Source organism: Peromyscus eremicus, chromosome 18, assembly GCF_949786415.1.
Source record: "Peromyscus eremicus chromosome 18, PerEre_H2_v1, whole genome shotgun sequence".
Taxonomy (NCBI): domain Eukaryota; kingdom Metazoa; phylum Chordata; class Mammalia; order Rodentia; family Cricetidae; genus Peromyscus; species Peromyscus eremicus.
In genome coordinates, this window is record NC_081434.1 from 22,021,717 (window position 1) to 22,038,590 (window position 16,874).

The following is a 16,874-nucleotide window of genomic DNA, read 5'->3' on the forward strand; positions in this document are numbered from 1 at the left end:
CCAAGTGCTGGGATTAAAGGCGTGTGCCACCACCGCCTGGCAAGACTAAAGATTCTTTAGTATTAATTGTTAAAATAGTTCAGAATCAAGAAAGTAAATGGAGGTTTTAAAAAAAAAAGAGTACAAGGACTATACAAGACACATCCAACAATGAGATTAATTCATACTAAGCTTATCATGCTTGTCCTTAATCACTTATGGATCTTATTGATATCAAGAAGTATTTTAATCCCCAGGTTTATGACATGGACACATTCAAATTTGACTTCCACTTCATACCCTACATTATATATACACACACATGTCCTTCATAGCAAAAAGCTCTTTGATATAACGTTCTGAATCCATTTTTCTGTCTGCTTAATCTTTTAAACCCTTTCAAACTTGATTTCACATAACTATTCCACTGAAATCATTCTCAGCTACATCACCATTTGTTTTCTTGTCATTGAATACAAAGGACACCATTCTTCTAGAACTCTCTATGTCCTGAAACTGCTAATAACCTTTGCAATCAATCCCTGCTCAACCTTGGTATTTGTCATTCCGTGCTTTCTTAGGATATGTGCTGCACACTCCTGTCTCCTCTGTCCTTTCACAGACATGTTCTTTTTCTGACATTTAACTTTCATGTTGACTTTACTTAAAAACTTTTCTTCCTTAATATTTTATATGCAACTCTTTTCTTATCTACCTTTGTATTATGGGGAATGATTTCACCCCTTCTCAAACATCAATGAGCTCTTCTACATATTCAAATCAATTGTGAAAAGTGAAATGTCACCATAAATTTCAAAGCACTAGTAGACTTATTGTTTCTATCTAAACTCTCTGGACTCCTATTATCAATTTTATTCTTATATCCCTCCCCACCTCTACTAGCCTTTCATTAATATGACACACTATTTATGTATTTTATCATTTATATATGGCAAAGATCACAATGATTTTCTCTCCAATACTTTAATTTTTTTTTTAAATCACCATTATATATTTGGTTGTGAGCCTACCCTTTAACGGCTGAACTATTCCTCCAGGAGTGCAGTGGAAGAGAGAGAAGAGGGGTTCTATGAGCAAGGGGCATCAAGATCATGATGGGAAAATATCAGAGACAACCAAACCAAACTAGTGAGAACTCATGAACTTTAGACCAACAGCTGTGGAACCTCCATGGGACTGGACTAGGCTCTCTACATAAGCGAGACAATTGTGTAGCTTGGTCTGTTTAAGGGAATCCTGGCAGTAGCATCAGGATTCGCCCCTAGTGCATGAGCTGGCTTTTTGGAGTCCACTGCCTATGGTGGGACACCTTGCACAACCTTGATGCAGGCAGAGGGGCTTGGACCTATCTCTATTGATAGTACCAAGCTCTGCTGACACCTTATGGGAGGCCTTAATTTGTTGGAGGAGGGAGTGGGGGGTGTATTGGGGTGAAGACTTGGGGGTGAGAGGAGGGAAGAGAGGGGGATCTGAGATTGGTATGTAAAATGAATAAAAAAAATTCCTAAATAAAAAAAATCACCATTATAATTTTACCATCATTTTTGGATGACTGCAAGAAACTTTTCATGGATCTTATTATTAACTCTTCTCTGATTTATTCTTCAATATAGCCAAGAAGATATTATAAAGAAAAATCCAGTAAGGTTGTCCTCCCATTTGAAAACAACAAGAGTTCCTGAAGTTCCTCAGTACTGAACGCAAACTCCTTCCATGTCGTCCTTCAACCTGATCTTTTACCATATCTCCCACCCTAGATTATTCTATGCTCAGTCCACACATGGATATTCTACTTTTGGTCCGTATAGATGCAGCTTTTGACGTACCTCCATCTCCTCACCTGGAAATTTCCTATTCATCCTGCAGTCGTAAAGTGGTACTTTATTTTTCTGGCTCTGTATGTCCATCAATTGGACTTGTGGCCATTTTCACTTGACTTACATCTGACCCTTCATCTACATAATGTTTTAATTAGTTTTTAACCAAGCTCTCTGCCCACTATATTATAAAACTCTAAAACCTAATCCTATACATAGTACATAATTTACACTCAAATATATACCAAATTTGAAATAAACAGAATGAAAAATAGTGAATGTGAGATTTATGATGCAAAAAGTTAAATTAGATCAAAACTAAGATTAATTAGTATTCCTTTATTTCTTACCATGAATAAACTGATGGCATTTTTGAATAATCTAACTTAAAATGAGTTTGGGAGGTTTTAAAATTTTAAGTGTGTTTACAATTAGAAAAACATATAACCTTCTCTAAGGAACAGCCTCAGAAAATTGGATTTTAAAAATTCTGCAGTGTGTGTACCCAAATTGCAAGAACTATTGAGAAGCTATAAAATTTGAACAGAAAGTACAAAAACACAGAATGTGCAATTTCTGCTACTCAGTGGGGGAAATTAATAGAGCTAAAGAATGTTCAGGACATTGTGTGCATCAAGCCTAGGACAAACCGAATGGGGATTCGTTTATTCATCACACTCCAGAACTGAAGAACACCATTGGCATTTAACACAAAGAATCTTAGAACAATTAAAAATAAATCCAGTCCAATATCAGCAAATAAAAAAAATTTCACTGCTTCTGGTAGAAAAAAAAAAAAACAAAACAAAATAAAAGGAACCACATTCCCAGTGGCATTCTTGCTGTGACTTCTGGGTGAGGCAATGAGGAAGATTTAAAAGCCTGTTACATCCTGGAGTAGAATGAAATGTGTTCACATTTGTCTGATATATGTCGATATATGTTACAATGTATTCAGGAACATGCTTCATGGAATTTAAGTGTTGGCTCACATCACTCCTTATCACAATGACCTAAAGAAAGATCAGTTTTTCAAGAATATAAATATGTTATCAAACAGAGTATGTTCCAAATTGTACTCTTGAATATAACCAAATTATAAACATTAATCCTTTGGTACATGTTCTGCTGAAGTATGTGTCACTACCATTATATGTTTTGTTTTGCTACCAGCTCGTTTTCTAACCCCCACCTCTGGTCTTGGATTTAGCTTGCAGTTTAGGAAGAATTACGACGCCAGCCCAAGGGCTAGTCAACACCTGTATGCCCGCACCCATAGGATCAGATCACCGCAGTGTTGCTTCATACGGTGGGTGCCACAGGGAAGTGCACACCCAGTTACTACATTCCAGATGCCTGGTTCTTCAGCTTCTCAAATTCTCTTGGCTCTCTGAAGTGAGATTCCTATTCTTCACCCTGGCCTTTGTAGGCATAAGCCAATAATTTGATCACCTCGGTTCTGGTGGTTCCTGAGAGTTACTAAGTATCTCTTTTTTTGCATTTTAATGTTGGTAATAATCTTAAAATGTGAAAGTGGTATGCAATCATCTCTCACTGGAAAGGGGTTATTGGTTCTAGGATTCCCTGTGAAATATGTAGCTATTCAATTCCTTTACAATGAAGCATACAACTATTTGAATGTAACCTATGCACAACCTCTTTTTTGTAAATTACAGGTCGTCTGTAATACACATTACAAGATATGCTCTGTATAGACGTTATTTAAATTATATTGCTTAAATACTATTGACAAGAAAAAAATCTGTGACTGTTAAATATGAATTCAAATCATTTTATAAATATTTTAATTTTCATTTGCCTAAATATACAGATGTGAAATACATACATATTGAGGAAGAAATATATTTTTAAAGTATGACAAGGGGGATGAAAATGTAGCTTGCTGGTAGAGCTCATGCTTAGCATGTGCAAGCTAGACTATAGTTTTTTCTGAAGCACTGAAAAACAAACATATGAACATTACTTAGCTGTTATATACTGCTCTTTGGTTAGTAATTATCTAGTTTGCTTTATTAACATTTCAATGTAAACATATACTACCTTTTTATGATGAATGTTAATCTGTGATCTAATTTCTATGAACTGAAAGCATATGCTGAATGTAAAACATCCTTTGGGAAAAAATTTTGAAGACAGATTTAAGTTATTATTTAACAGACAACATTTTTTTTTCTCGGTAAGAGAAGAGTTATTACTCTGGGGTAAACATATAATTTAGAAGTAACTGGAGCACTTTTCCCAAAGGTATAATTACTAAGATTCTGTATTCTAAAATATCCTTCTTAAAATGTGATATAGTTACATAATGGAGTATTACTCAGCTGTTAAAAACAATGACATCAGGAAATTTGAAGGCAAATGGCTGGAACTAGAAAAACCTCAGCCTGAGTGAGGTAACCCAGTCCCAGACAGACAAACATGATAGGTACTCTCTCATAAATGGATATTAGCTATAAAGTAAAGGATAACCATGCCACAATCCACAGCCTCAGAGAGACGAGGTAAGAAGGAGGGCCTGGGTAGGTGGCATGGGGGGGGGGGGAATGGGAACTCGAGAGATCAGGTTGAGGGGAGGATGGGGGGGGGGAGTATTGAAAGAGATGACCAGAAATGGGGGTTATTTTGAGGTCAGGTAGAAACCCTATGCAAGGGAAACACCCATGATTCTACAAGGTGGACCCTGGCTAAGACTCTTACCAAGAGTAGAGAGGTAGCCTGAACTGGCCAGCTCCTTTATTCAGATTTGTAACTACCCCAATTGTTGTCGGAGAGCCTTAGTCCAGTAACTGACGAAAACGAATCAGAGATTCCCCAGCCAAGCACTGGGCCAGGAAATCCTAAGGAGGAGAGGGAAGAAGGATTGTACTAGCCTGAGGCACGGTGGGGGGCGGGGGTTGGGAGAGGGTGTGGGAGGGTGGGGAGGTTGGGCAGTTTGGGATATATCAGGGTCATCACAAGGGAACCCACAGAAGCAATTGGTCTTCTTATGGGAGCTCACAGACTATGGACTGTGGACCACAGCTGGGGAGCCTGCATGGGACCAGCCTAGGTCCTCTGCATGTGTGTGGCAGTCCTGTGGCTTGGTCTACTTGTGAGACTCCTGGGAGTGGGAATGGGGTCTGTCCCTAACGCTTTGTCTGGCTTTTGAGAACTTGCCCAGCCTTAACACAAGGAGAGGAGCTCAGTCCTACCTCAATTTGATATGTCATGCTTTGTTGGCTCCCACGGGAGGCCTGTCCCTTACTGAACAGAGATGGAGGAGGGGTACATTGAGGGGTGGCAGAGGGGAGGGGGAAAGGGGATGGGAGGAGGAAAGCGGAGGCTGCGGCTGGGATGTAAATTAATGAAAATTTTAATTAATAAAAAAATTCTTAAAAATACTTTTTGAAAAATAAAGCAATTCTAAAATCTTCTTCAATTACATCTAAAAAAATAGTAAATGGTTTTCTCTTTAGTGATGAAACAGAGGCTATTTGAATTTTCAAAAATTATACTTAATATTTTTTATTAAAATAACTAATACCAAATGTTCCTAGCGTCCTGAAAATTTAATCTTACCTGACTTGCCATTTATTAATAATATCATTGGGTGCACTAATTAAACAGATCCGAATCTTTGAAATAAAACAAGTTTCACAATTTTAATCTTCAAAATTAATTCTTATGTGCACCTAAAGCAAAGTTTTCATTTTTAATATTCCATTTGTATTTAAAAATTTCTCATGTTATACTAAAAAATAAATCGCCCCAGTTTTATATCCTCATATGAAACCATTCATCCAGTAATTTACAGATCCTGTTTCATTGAATTTTACTTTTTAAGTGACTTTGAAATTATTACCAATGAAAATTTCACTGGCAAAATTGATAGAATGGTTTTATAAATAGATTATAAATACATGTACCAAATTTTGAAGTGGAAATTAATATTAGATTATCTATTAAGCCATATTTTAAATTAAAAATAAAACCAACAATCTGATTACCGGGGTAGGCCAGCTCAGGCACCCTCTCCACTATTGCTGGTAGTCTAAGCTGGGGTCATCCTAGCGGATTCCTAGGAACTTCCCTAGCTCCATGTCTCTCCCTATCCCCATGATACCCTGTCATCATAGAGCCTTCATTCAGTAACTGATGGAAACAGTTGCAGAGATCAACAGCTAAGCACCAGGCAGAGCTCCAGAAGTCCAATCAAAGAGAGGGAAGAGGGATTCTATGAGCACAGGGCATCAAGATCACGATGGGGAAACCTACAGATAAAACCAAACCAAGCTAGGGGGAACTCATGAACTTTAGACCAACATCTGGAGCCTCCATGGGACCGAACTAGGCCCTCTGCATGGGCGAGACAGTTGGGTAGCTTGGTCTGTTTAAGGGGCCCCTGGCAGCGGGAATAGCATCTGTCCCTGGTGCATGAACTGGCTTTTTGGAGCCTGTTACCTGTGGTGGGACACCTTGTACATCCTTGATGCAGGGTGAGAGCTTTGGACCTGTCTCAACTGAATGTACCAGGCTTTGCTGACTCCCCATGGGAGGCCTTACCTTTTTGGAGGAGGGGATGAGGGGTGGCCTAGGGGAGAAGGCTTAGGGGGAGTAGGAGGAGGGATGAGAGGGGGGATCTGTGGTTGGTATGTGAAATGAATAAAAATTTTCTCAATAAAAAAATCTCAAAATAAATAAAATAAAAATAATTAAAAAAATAAAACCAGCTGAACTTGAAATAGATATAGTTTAATCCAACTTCTGGCTTTCTAACTTATTTTTTAATTGTGGATCTATAGTTCTGGGCATGAAATTTTAAGCCTCAGTCATAATAAGCAAGAACTCCACCATTAGACTAAAATGCTATTTTTAAATGATTAAGTAACTCTAGCTACTATGTCCCTTTCATCTCCATCCCTAGATCCTTTATATATAATTTAGAGGGAGCAAAACACAATGCCCCATTATAAAGTGTATGACAACATGCTTCTGATAGCTCTTTAATCACATGACACAGTAGATTATTGCCTGCTAATGAATTTCTAGATTGCCTGTACCTTTACAGACCCTAACAATTCATTTGACAAAGTTACAAAACGTATTCAAATAAGGTCAAAATAGATAAGCATAACTGTAAAATACTCGTTATCCTGGTAAATTATGTGGGATAAACAACCTATATGTTTAAAAAATTACGCTTAAAGGAAAACTGATTTAAAAAGTTGAAAATGGAAAACACATATATATTTTTTTTCCACCCAGTATCCAAAATTTCATACCCAATGCTTTTTCCTTTTTGATGGTAAGGAATCTGTAAAAGTTGCCTTTAGAACACATTTTCTCCCATGACCCTTTCCCACTGAAAATGATTTCTTTTAATCGTTAGACTATCTACCCACTCAAAATTCTCAAAATTTCATATTGGAGAGCATGCTTTTTTAAATGATATGATGAGGTGATTCTTTTTAACATGTAAGTATTAGATAAGATTTTTGTCACTACTTGCAGAAGAAAGGAATCTAGTTTTGTTATGAATGAGGAACAAATCGCTTTCAAATCAATTAATCACCACTTATATATTTCTTGTAGGAATTAGAGAGCAGGTGAAGGTGGTACCTTGAAGGAGATAAATTCATTCTGACATATCTGTTACTATGTACATGCACCGTACAAAGCAGAAAGTAAAATATGTCACCTGAACAGTCACCTATAACATTTAAGTATAACACCATCTATCAATCATGTCAATTGACTTTCTAAGTTTACTTATATTTCATCTTTCCATACATTATAGTGCTGGAAGTTCTTGGGTAGCGCAAGTAGCTATCTGAGTCCAAAACATGTTTCCTGTATGAATATAGAAGATGATCACGGAAAGGAAATGGTAAATGCTGATGAGCTCTTACTAGAAGTCATATAGCAAGGATGATAGTGTATCACAAGGCAAGTAAGTGTTAGACAGGAAAGAGCTGCAATCAGCATTATCATTTTAACATTCACTGATGCCTTAAAGGAACTAAATCTCATAAACTTGAGTTATATGTTGTCTTTGTTAGGGTATGGCTATGATGACACCATGACCAAAAGCAAGATGGGGAGGGGAGGGATTTACTTGGCTTACACTTCCACATTGAAGCCCATCACTGACAGAAGTCGGGACAGAAACTCAAGAAGGGCTGGAATCTAAATGCAGGAGCCGATGCAGAGGCCATGGAGGGGTGTTGTTTACTGGCTTGTTGCTTGTAGCTTGCTCATCCTGCTTTCTTATAGAATCCAGGACCATGAGCCCAGAGATGACACTCCTCACAACGGCTGTGCCCTCCCCATCAATCTCTAAATAAGAAAACACCCTAGAGTCCAACCTTAGGGAGGCATTTTCTCAGTTGAGTTTCCCTCCTTTCAAATGACTCTAGCTTATATAAAGTTGACAAAAAATTAGCCAGCATTTGTAAGATCCTCATTAAATTTCACCATACTCAGATAAAGCAAATAGTGATAAAAATTCACTCATTGACCATTTACTAACATAAACTGGATATGATTTATTATTTAATTTACATATTCTGAATTTTGTTTCTCGAGCCTGAAGTCACAGGGAAATCATCTTAATTAATGTCTGTTGAAATCAGTGGCTCAGTAAAAACTATAATATTCCAATATATCAAGCTCCTCTTACCATTTAAAATTTACCCTCGAGGGCTGGGGAAATTGTTCAGTGGTTAAGCACTTGCTTCTCAAGCATTAGGAATACTGTTTGGGTCCCTGGAACCTATGAAAATACTTGGTAGGCATGGTGCCCACCTGTAATTCTATATTTAGAAGATGGACACAGGGGATCACTAGAGAAAGCTAGCTAGTAAGAATGGCTGTAGAACTGACTTCTGGCTTTTCACAAGAGACCCTACCTCACGGGAAAGGTTGACGAACAATGGAGGGTTGTTCCTAAAATTCACTGTGGGCCACTACATACACATGCACCTGTGTTCATGTGCCCCCTAACATGTACCCACATACATGCAAATATGCATGCACATATACACACCACGCATACATGTATTAAAATGAAAAAAATACAAAAATATATCTTGAGAACTCATTCCTTAGTTGTCTAAAAGACTTCCAGGTTGAGTAGGGAAGAAACAACAATACCAAGAATCAATACAAAGCATAGCATGGCTGTAATTTTTCTGTGTAAAATCAAAATACTGTGAAACTCAAATCCAATACTCAATTTCAGAATTATGAATTCTCAAGTTAGCACAGCCTATTATCAGAATAGATATTATTCATGATTTCTCACAAGATATTTACTATTTTTCCTCTTTTGTACTGGGAATTGAATCTAGGGTATTGTGTATGCTGGTCAACTGTTCACCAGTGAACCACAACCCTAATTCTTTATTTCTGTACCACCAGTTTGAACATAGATTAATTATTTGAGAAGTTACCATTTCAAGCCATCTGAACACCCCTAAAATCAACTTTACACTTCTTATCATTTACTGCAGTAATGGTTTTACAATAAGCCTCAATACATGATATGCAGTATATAGCAACACTCTGTTAGATGCAATTCTTACATCTAATGAGAGTCTAACTTACCGGTGGATCAGCCCCCTTAGAACCAGTCAGCCCTCCTGTTAGGGATTCGATGTCCTGAAAAGGGGAAAAGGGATAATTTTAAATGCTACCTAATAACACGGACTCAATAGCAACACCCAGCCTCACAGTGTATTGTCTTTGGTAGCAAAGCTAGGATGCTTCTGTTATTTTTATTTTCTGACAATATTGGAGCCTACATGTAAATATCTAATTCTCGTCTCTAACTTTTTAGAGTGTGTAAAAGGAAAATTAATGTAAGCAGGCAATTGTTCTTGAAATATGAAAAGAAAAATGGCTCTAGACAGGAAAAGAGATATTTTGTCTTAAAGAGTTAAAGGGCATACAGAAAAACAAAAGAAATAACCTCAGTCAACACATTATTTCTCAAGAATGTTACTTCATAATGGTACTGTACCCAAAAAACATTTAAATTATCTATGTTAGGAGATATGGGTAGCTTAGGTTTTCCTGTAAAAAAAAATTTTTTTTAATGTTGAATTAGCAGCTACAGAAGATAATACATAAGAAATGTCAGAGCTATCCTGAATGGAGAAATGAAAGATGCTATCATATATTTTATAAGCAGTGATGTTTATAGAAATGAAGATAATTCTGTTATATCAATTCCAGGGTTTGATGTAATTGATATTAATCACATAACCTTTTCAGAATAAACTAGAATGCCAGATTTTAAAATAAAATCTCACAAAATTTTAATCTCTCTCCTCTCTCTCTCTCTCTCTCTCTCTCTCTCTCTCTCTCTCTCTCTCTCTCTCTCTCTCTCACACACACACACACACACACACACACACACACACACACACACACATTCACACCCCCAGTCTGCTCAGGGCATCTTGCTACTAGCCATCCCTGACACTAACACCATGACAAACAGATAAAAACACTTTGAAATGTAATAGCTTAATTAAACCTTGGATTTGAGATATTGTCAGATAACATCCAAGGCAAACTCTGTCTTGATCTTGCTGTAACCTGATTTTCTGATGTTTCCACCAATGTGTTTTGTAAATGTCTTGATTTATAACTTTCTATTTTTTCTATTATGGTTAAAACACCATGGGCTGCCTCCATGTTGGAGTATATAACCTGGGTAACTTAAATCCATGTTTCTGGGCCTCTGTCACTCAAATTTCGCTATAGAATAAACTATCTCTTGTTCCCTTAGGGGATAAGAGCTGTGCTTTTGAATTAAGTGTAGTGAAATCAATAGGTTAAAAAAAAAAAAAAGATAACCCGATGGAACCCTGAGCAAGAAAAGGCATGTTCAGTGTTTTGACATTTCAATACAATGTTGCCATCTACAAGGTTCACTTTGACTAATCAAATAATCAAGTTACAAACAAAACAAAACAGCCCTGCCCCCTAATGTTTAAATACAGTTTACAATTTTATATTGGCTATATTCACAGCTCTCTCAGCTTCAGATGTTACCTGACAAAGTAGCTTGCCTTTTCTTTGGCCTGCCATTGTTTTTAGATAGTAAGAAAAAAAAGTCATGTTTTCTCACAATTACTGTAATTTTTATAAATGAGTATGAAATCTTTGGCAAATATGCTCATCTCATTATCTAACTGTATTCATCAACACATGTGAACAAAAATAGCAAATCCCAGCATGGAGAAGAAAAAGATGGGCAGGAAGTTTTATCCCTATCTGAGGAGCTTTTGGCAATTCTTAGCTGTCAGAAGGGGAAAGTCAGGTTCCTCTTTAAGTATAATCCCTAGTAAGTCAAACTTGCTCCAGTAACCAACTGTACATCCAAGAATATTTGGGTAGCACAAATTGTCCTTTATGAGATGTGGGGAAAGACAGGAAGTTGGGTGGTGTATACTGATCAGTTTTATATCAACTTCACATAGCTAGAGTCATTTGGGAAGAGGGACACTCAATTGCTAAAACGCCCCCAAGAGATTGTCCGGTGAATAAACAAATCTGTTGGATATGATTCACATAGCTAGAATCATTTGCAAAGAGGGATGCTCAACTGATAAAATGCCAAGAGACTGTCCTGTGAGCAAACAAATCTATTGAATGTGGTTGATGTGTGAGAACTCTACTCACTATGGGAGGTGCCAACCCTTGCTCTTCTGGTCCCAGGTACTATAAAAAGAAGACTGAGAAAACCATGATGAGCAAGCCAGTGATCAGTGTTCCTCCATGGCCTCTGTTTCAGTTCCTGCCTCCAGGTTTCTGACCTGAGTTCCTCCTATGACTTCCATCATTGATGCTCTGTAAGCTGTTATAAGAAACAAACCCACTCCTCCATAAGAAGCTTTTGGTTATGGTGTCTATCACAACAATGGAAACCCTAGCTAAGACACTAGGGAAAAGGGGTGGATTTGGGAAGAGTTGGGGAAGGGAGGGTGGAGTATGATCAAAACACATTGTATGACATTCTCAAAGAAGTTTTTTTTTTTTAAATCATAGAAACAGTGATACAAAGTTTTAAATTTACTGTTGCAACATTGGCTCACTAAAACATGCAAACCTACTATTTTTTACAGGGTTATAGAATTTCCTTCACTTTATTATATACCTTATATAGGCCATTGCTTACACCTAATAACCATTAATCATCTCTTTAGTTTATTTCTTCAAAAATTAATAATGATGACTTCACATTATCCAAAGTATAAAATACTTATATAAGGTTAATAATTAGCCCTTGACACAACTATACAGAGTCAATCTCTCTTTAATTGGAAAGCTGGGCTCACGGGATGGACCTGGTAAATGGAACTAGAAGTCTTCAGTTCTCTGAAGGCTGTGCAGTATCAGATCTCTGGATAAAGACTAAAAGGCAGCATAAAGCATATCTTCCTGAGAATTTACAATAAGTTACTCATTACACTGAGCTCGTGGTCTAGCTGCACCTCCTCCCCATGAACTCCTCCTCAAGGAATTGTTTATCTTTTCCCCCTTGGCATATACTGGGAATAATCGAACTATAGAGATCAATCATGTGACTTCAATGTCAGTTATCTGGTTCTGATTTGAATCTTCCTCAAATGGGAATGTATGGATTTGAAGACTTTTCAGGACTATTCCTGATTTGTTTTTTATATCTGTAAAGAAGAGAATTATTCAATTACAGGAAAGAAATATATAATAAAAAAGTCACCTGATACCAAAGGCAATAAAAGGAAGAAATGAAAATTATGAATAATGTCTTAGAGTTGCTATTGCTGTGATGAAATGCCATGACCAAAGAAACTAGGGGAGGAAAGGGTTTATTGGATTTACATTTGGTATTATTGTTAATCATTGAAGGAAATCAAGACAGGAACTCAAATGGAGGAGGAACCTGGAGGCAGGAGCTGATGCAGGAGAGGGGTGCTAGCAGGGAGCTGATTACTGGCGTGCCTTTTCCATGGCTTGCTCAACTTGCTTTCACAACTCTTCCCCTTTCTAGATATTATAGAAACCAGGAAAACCAGCCCAGGGATGGCACCACCCATAATAGGCTTACAGCCCAATATTTTGGAGGAATTTTCTTAGCTGTGGTTCCCTCCTCTCAGATGACTTTAGTTTATGTCAAGTTCACATAAAACTATCCAGCACAAAGAACCAATTGAATTTATTTTCACCTAAACCATATAACCCAGAATATCATGGTAGCAGTTTTTAATTGAGCATAAAATTTTAGTTATAAGTCACTTAATATGAAATTACTTAAAGCAATTACTTCCATTAGTAAACACTGCAAATTATCAGATTTATGTGTATGATAAGCTAAATTATTTTTATCTTAAATTTATAAGCTGAAATCTCTAATCCCCACTACCTAAATATCTAAAAATAGTTGAATATAAATTTTGCATACAGTGAGTCAAAAGAGTAATCTGATATACTGATGTCTTTATAAAATGAGAAAGAGATAAGGAATGGAGGCACACTGAATGTAGTCCACAGAAGGGCACAGCACAAAGGCTACTTGCAAGCCAAGGGGTGAGATCTCAGAGGAAACTTACGCTGGCATCACATTGATATTAGAGATATAGCTTCTGGCACTGTCTGAAAAAAAGTTCTGTTTGAGCCATGTAGTGTAGCCTGTTGTATATTGCTGTATGGAAACTAGAAAACTGATGTAGGTGTATTTATAATTTGGTATCATAGCAGGGTTCTTTAGGAAATGACATCATATTTCAATATAGACAGTCCATCTAAAACCTAGTGATACTAAAGGAGTCGACCTTAGCAGTGAAATCATTATGTTTTATCAAATACTTATTTGCTTATTACTTCATGATAATACTTAAGGCAAAATCAAAATTGAATATTTCCATTTTATTAAATAAAGAAATCTTCCAGTTTCACTTCTGTCCCATTTCCTGTTGATGGAGTTTCTACTACATAACTCAACACCTTCTATTGAGGTTCCCAATAGCATATTACTTTTTAAACCCAATGGTCAATGTTCTTTCAACAATCTTCTTGATCATTAAGATATATTGGCAGAGCTAAGTGCTCCATCCCTCTTGAAACTCTTATCTGTTTTCCTGTTGAATTTCATTGAGTTTCATTCTGTATATAATTTTATTTAATACTATGATTCTAAATATTGTCTATGCTAATAAGATACTTTTTAAAGTTTGCCAGAATATTTATTATTATTATTAGTGCGTGTGAGTCTCTGTGTTTGCACATATACGTACAGGTGGCCAGAGGCCAGAAGAGGGCTTCAACTCTCTTGGAAATGGAGTTACAGAAGATTGTGAGCCTCCTAACATGAGCAGGTGCTGGGAACTAAAATCTGATGTAGGTGTATTTATAATTTGGTACCATAGCAGGATTCTTTGGGAAATGACATCATATTTCAATATAGACTATATTAGAGATCATTAAGCAGTCCATCTAAAACCTAGTGATACGGGAGAGGAGTCGTATAAGAGCAGCAAGCACTTTTAATTCATGAGTCATCTCTCCAGCCTCAACACATTCTCAATTTCTATCTTCAGCCTCAGTTTATTCTCTGATATTCATACTGTCTCTTCCATTTATATTTAGATATCTCTAGAATTAAGTATTATTAAGTTGATGAAACAACAAATCAAGTTTTGATCTCAGCTTCTCCAAAGTAGGTACCTGATTCAATGGCTGGATAGACCACTAGCTATTCAGTGTTCTGAACAAATCTATCATCAAATCCTGCCACAAATGTCTTAATGGAAGAAGTTTAACTTAGTTAACTTTCACAACACCTAGCATCCTAAATCTCTTGGACTAATTCAACAGTATTTAAAGAAGCAGCAATCTAATTATTATCTATAAATCTGTTTTTATTTCCAATTTCATCCTATATTCTCTATTTTAAGTTCAAATTTGATTAACTAAATTCTTAGCCCAAATCAGTTTACAATTTTTCAAAAAGCTTAGAATAAAACTCAGTTTACTGGTATGTTCCACCTTTCCCTGTGTGGTCTCGATTCAGACAATTTCTCTAATGCCATCTTTCGTGACGTTCCCTGTCTCTCGTGCTATTCAAGTCACATTAGTCTTAACTGTTTTACTAATTAATAACCAATCCAAACACGGCTTCTATACCAGAACCTTTGTATATATTTTTTTATTCTGCTCAAAGTACACATCCCTCAAGTACATTTCCAGTTCATTAATTGACTCACTTCCCTTACATACAACATTAACTATCAAAATATCAAAATGAACTTGTTTAAACCATTCAAGGCTTCACCTAGGGTAAAAAAGTTTAAACTCAAAGAAGTTAAAGCAACATGTATAATGAAGTGGCAATTAATATAGGTCTGAAGAATTTGGCAGGTCCAAATGAAAGGTGAATAATTGGGACTGATAGTTAGCTGAAAGTCATGTAACCCTGAGTATTAAAGAATAAAGTACAAGGATATTGCTGTGTGTCAATGTCCAGAAGGTGATGAATGCCAACCCTAAGCATCTAGTAAGATTACCACACAGTGAAGTTCTCTAAGTATTTATTGAATGCAAGAGGGCTGAGAGAATGAATAAAGCATGCAATACCATTTTGATAAAAATCTCTGAAGCTCAGGGTATGTGTGGAAAAAAAATTCTTACTTTCATTCAAATGCATCATTTGGAAAACATAGCACAAGGCAAATGCGTTTGCACAATGTATCTTCATAAAATTCAGAAATGAACAAACTAATGAATTACTTACCCAAGATCACACAGCTGGTGAATACAGGAAAATCTTTGAAACCCACAGTCTTATAACCTCAAGCTTGGTTTACTTTGGATTCTATCATATATCACTAGGAGACATCCACTTAAGGGAGAAGCCCTCGGCTCTGTGTGATCTCATCTTGAGGCATTACAATTCTACACATACCAAGGTTCTTCGTTCATATGAAGGGATAAAATGGGAAAAAAGGAATAGGTAATACACGCTACATTAAATTTTCTCCAGATGGAAATACTGCCAATAGACATGATACCCATACATGTACAATAATAAATCAATCAACATTTGAGACATTTACTAAACATGCCTCACATAAAGAAATACTTCAGAGATGTTAAACTAGCATCAATAATGTTTACTTTGGGGTATTTTTTTTTGTATACAGCAAAATGAATGGGTAAGGGAAGACAAATTTTCTTTTAATGAATCATTCAGTTTTTCACACGCTGTTTAATGGAAACAATCTTTCATTAAAAAAAAATAGCACAGGCTCCTTAAGACAAACATCCAATTAATAAGGCTTAAGCTGTTCATATTTTATGGGTAACATTTATAAGGTAAATTTCCTGGGGAGGGAGCAGAGAAATAGAAAATGCAAAAACCAATTTTATAAATATCACCCAGGGAAGCAAAATAGCATTGCCCAAACTTGTAGAAAATCAATTCTTTTCTGTTGCTTTGAACATAGTTCATCTCAAATCAAAATTGTCTTCCAGTTCTATAATTAACTGCTTCCAAAAGGAGTGGCTGGGTATATATTGTGATGGAGGTGATGTGCTGTGCATAGGAGAAAGATAATGAATGGTAAATAAATAGCGTTCAGAGGGTTGTGGGGAATCAGAATGACAAAGAAGTCAGTCACCAAACATACTTTGAATACTTCAGAAAATACTTAACACCAAACTGAAGTATGGAATTCAGTCTATAGTATATACTTCTGAATTAAAATTCTGTTTTTTTTTTTTTTAATCTAAGGGAGAGCCAATGCACAGAACAACATATGGAGGAATTCTGAGAAGTGAAGCCTTAAAACACAGCAGTTGTAGTAGCAAATTGTGTGGGGTGACATTAATTCAGAGCTGTATTTTGTTTTAGAATGCATATTAGGTTCCCACAGAAACTAGCTGGATAACAGTAATTAGCACTTACTCGGGACTTACTATGACTCACACCACCTTGAACCCTCCATGACCTCATCAAACAGCATCTCAGCTCTCTTACTTGGTCTCAGTTCACACTTTCAAGAGGGTCAA

The 16,874-nt window shown here is 36.5% G+C and overlaps 1 protein-coding gene across 1 annotated transcript in view; it reads right to left on the reverse strand.

Annotated features, from left to right (window-relative positions):
* Ppfia2 (PTPRF interacting protein alpha 2) overlaps nt 1-16,874 on the reverse strand; it is a 442,290-nt gene that overhangs the window by 346,794 nt on the left and 78,622 nt on the right. Inside the window, exon 3 of the mRNA XM_059245722.1 lies at nt 9,423-9,476. Within this exon, the coding sequence (XP_059101705.1) occupies nt 9,423-9,476 (54 nt within the window). The remainder of the gene's footprint in view (nt 1-9,422; nt 9,477-16,874) is intronic.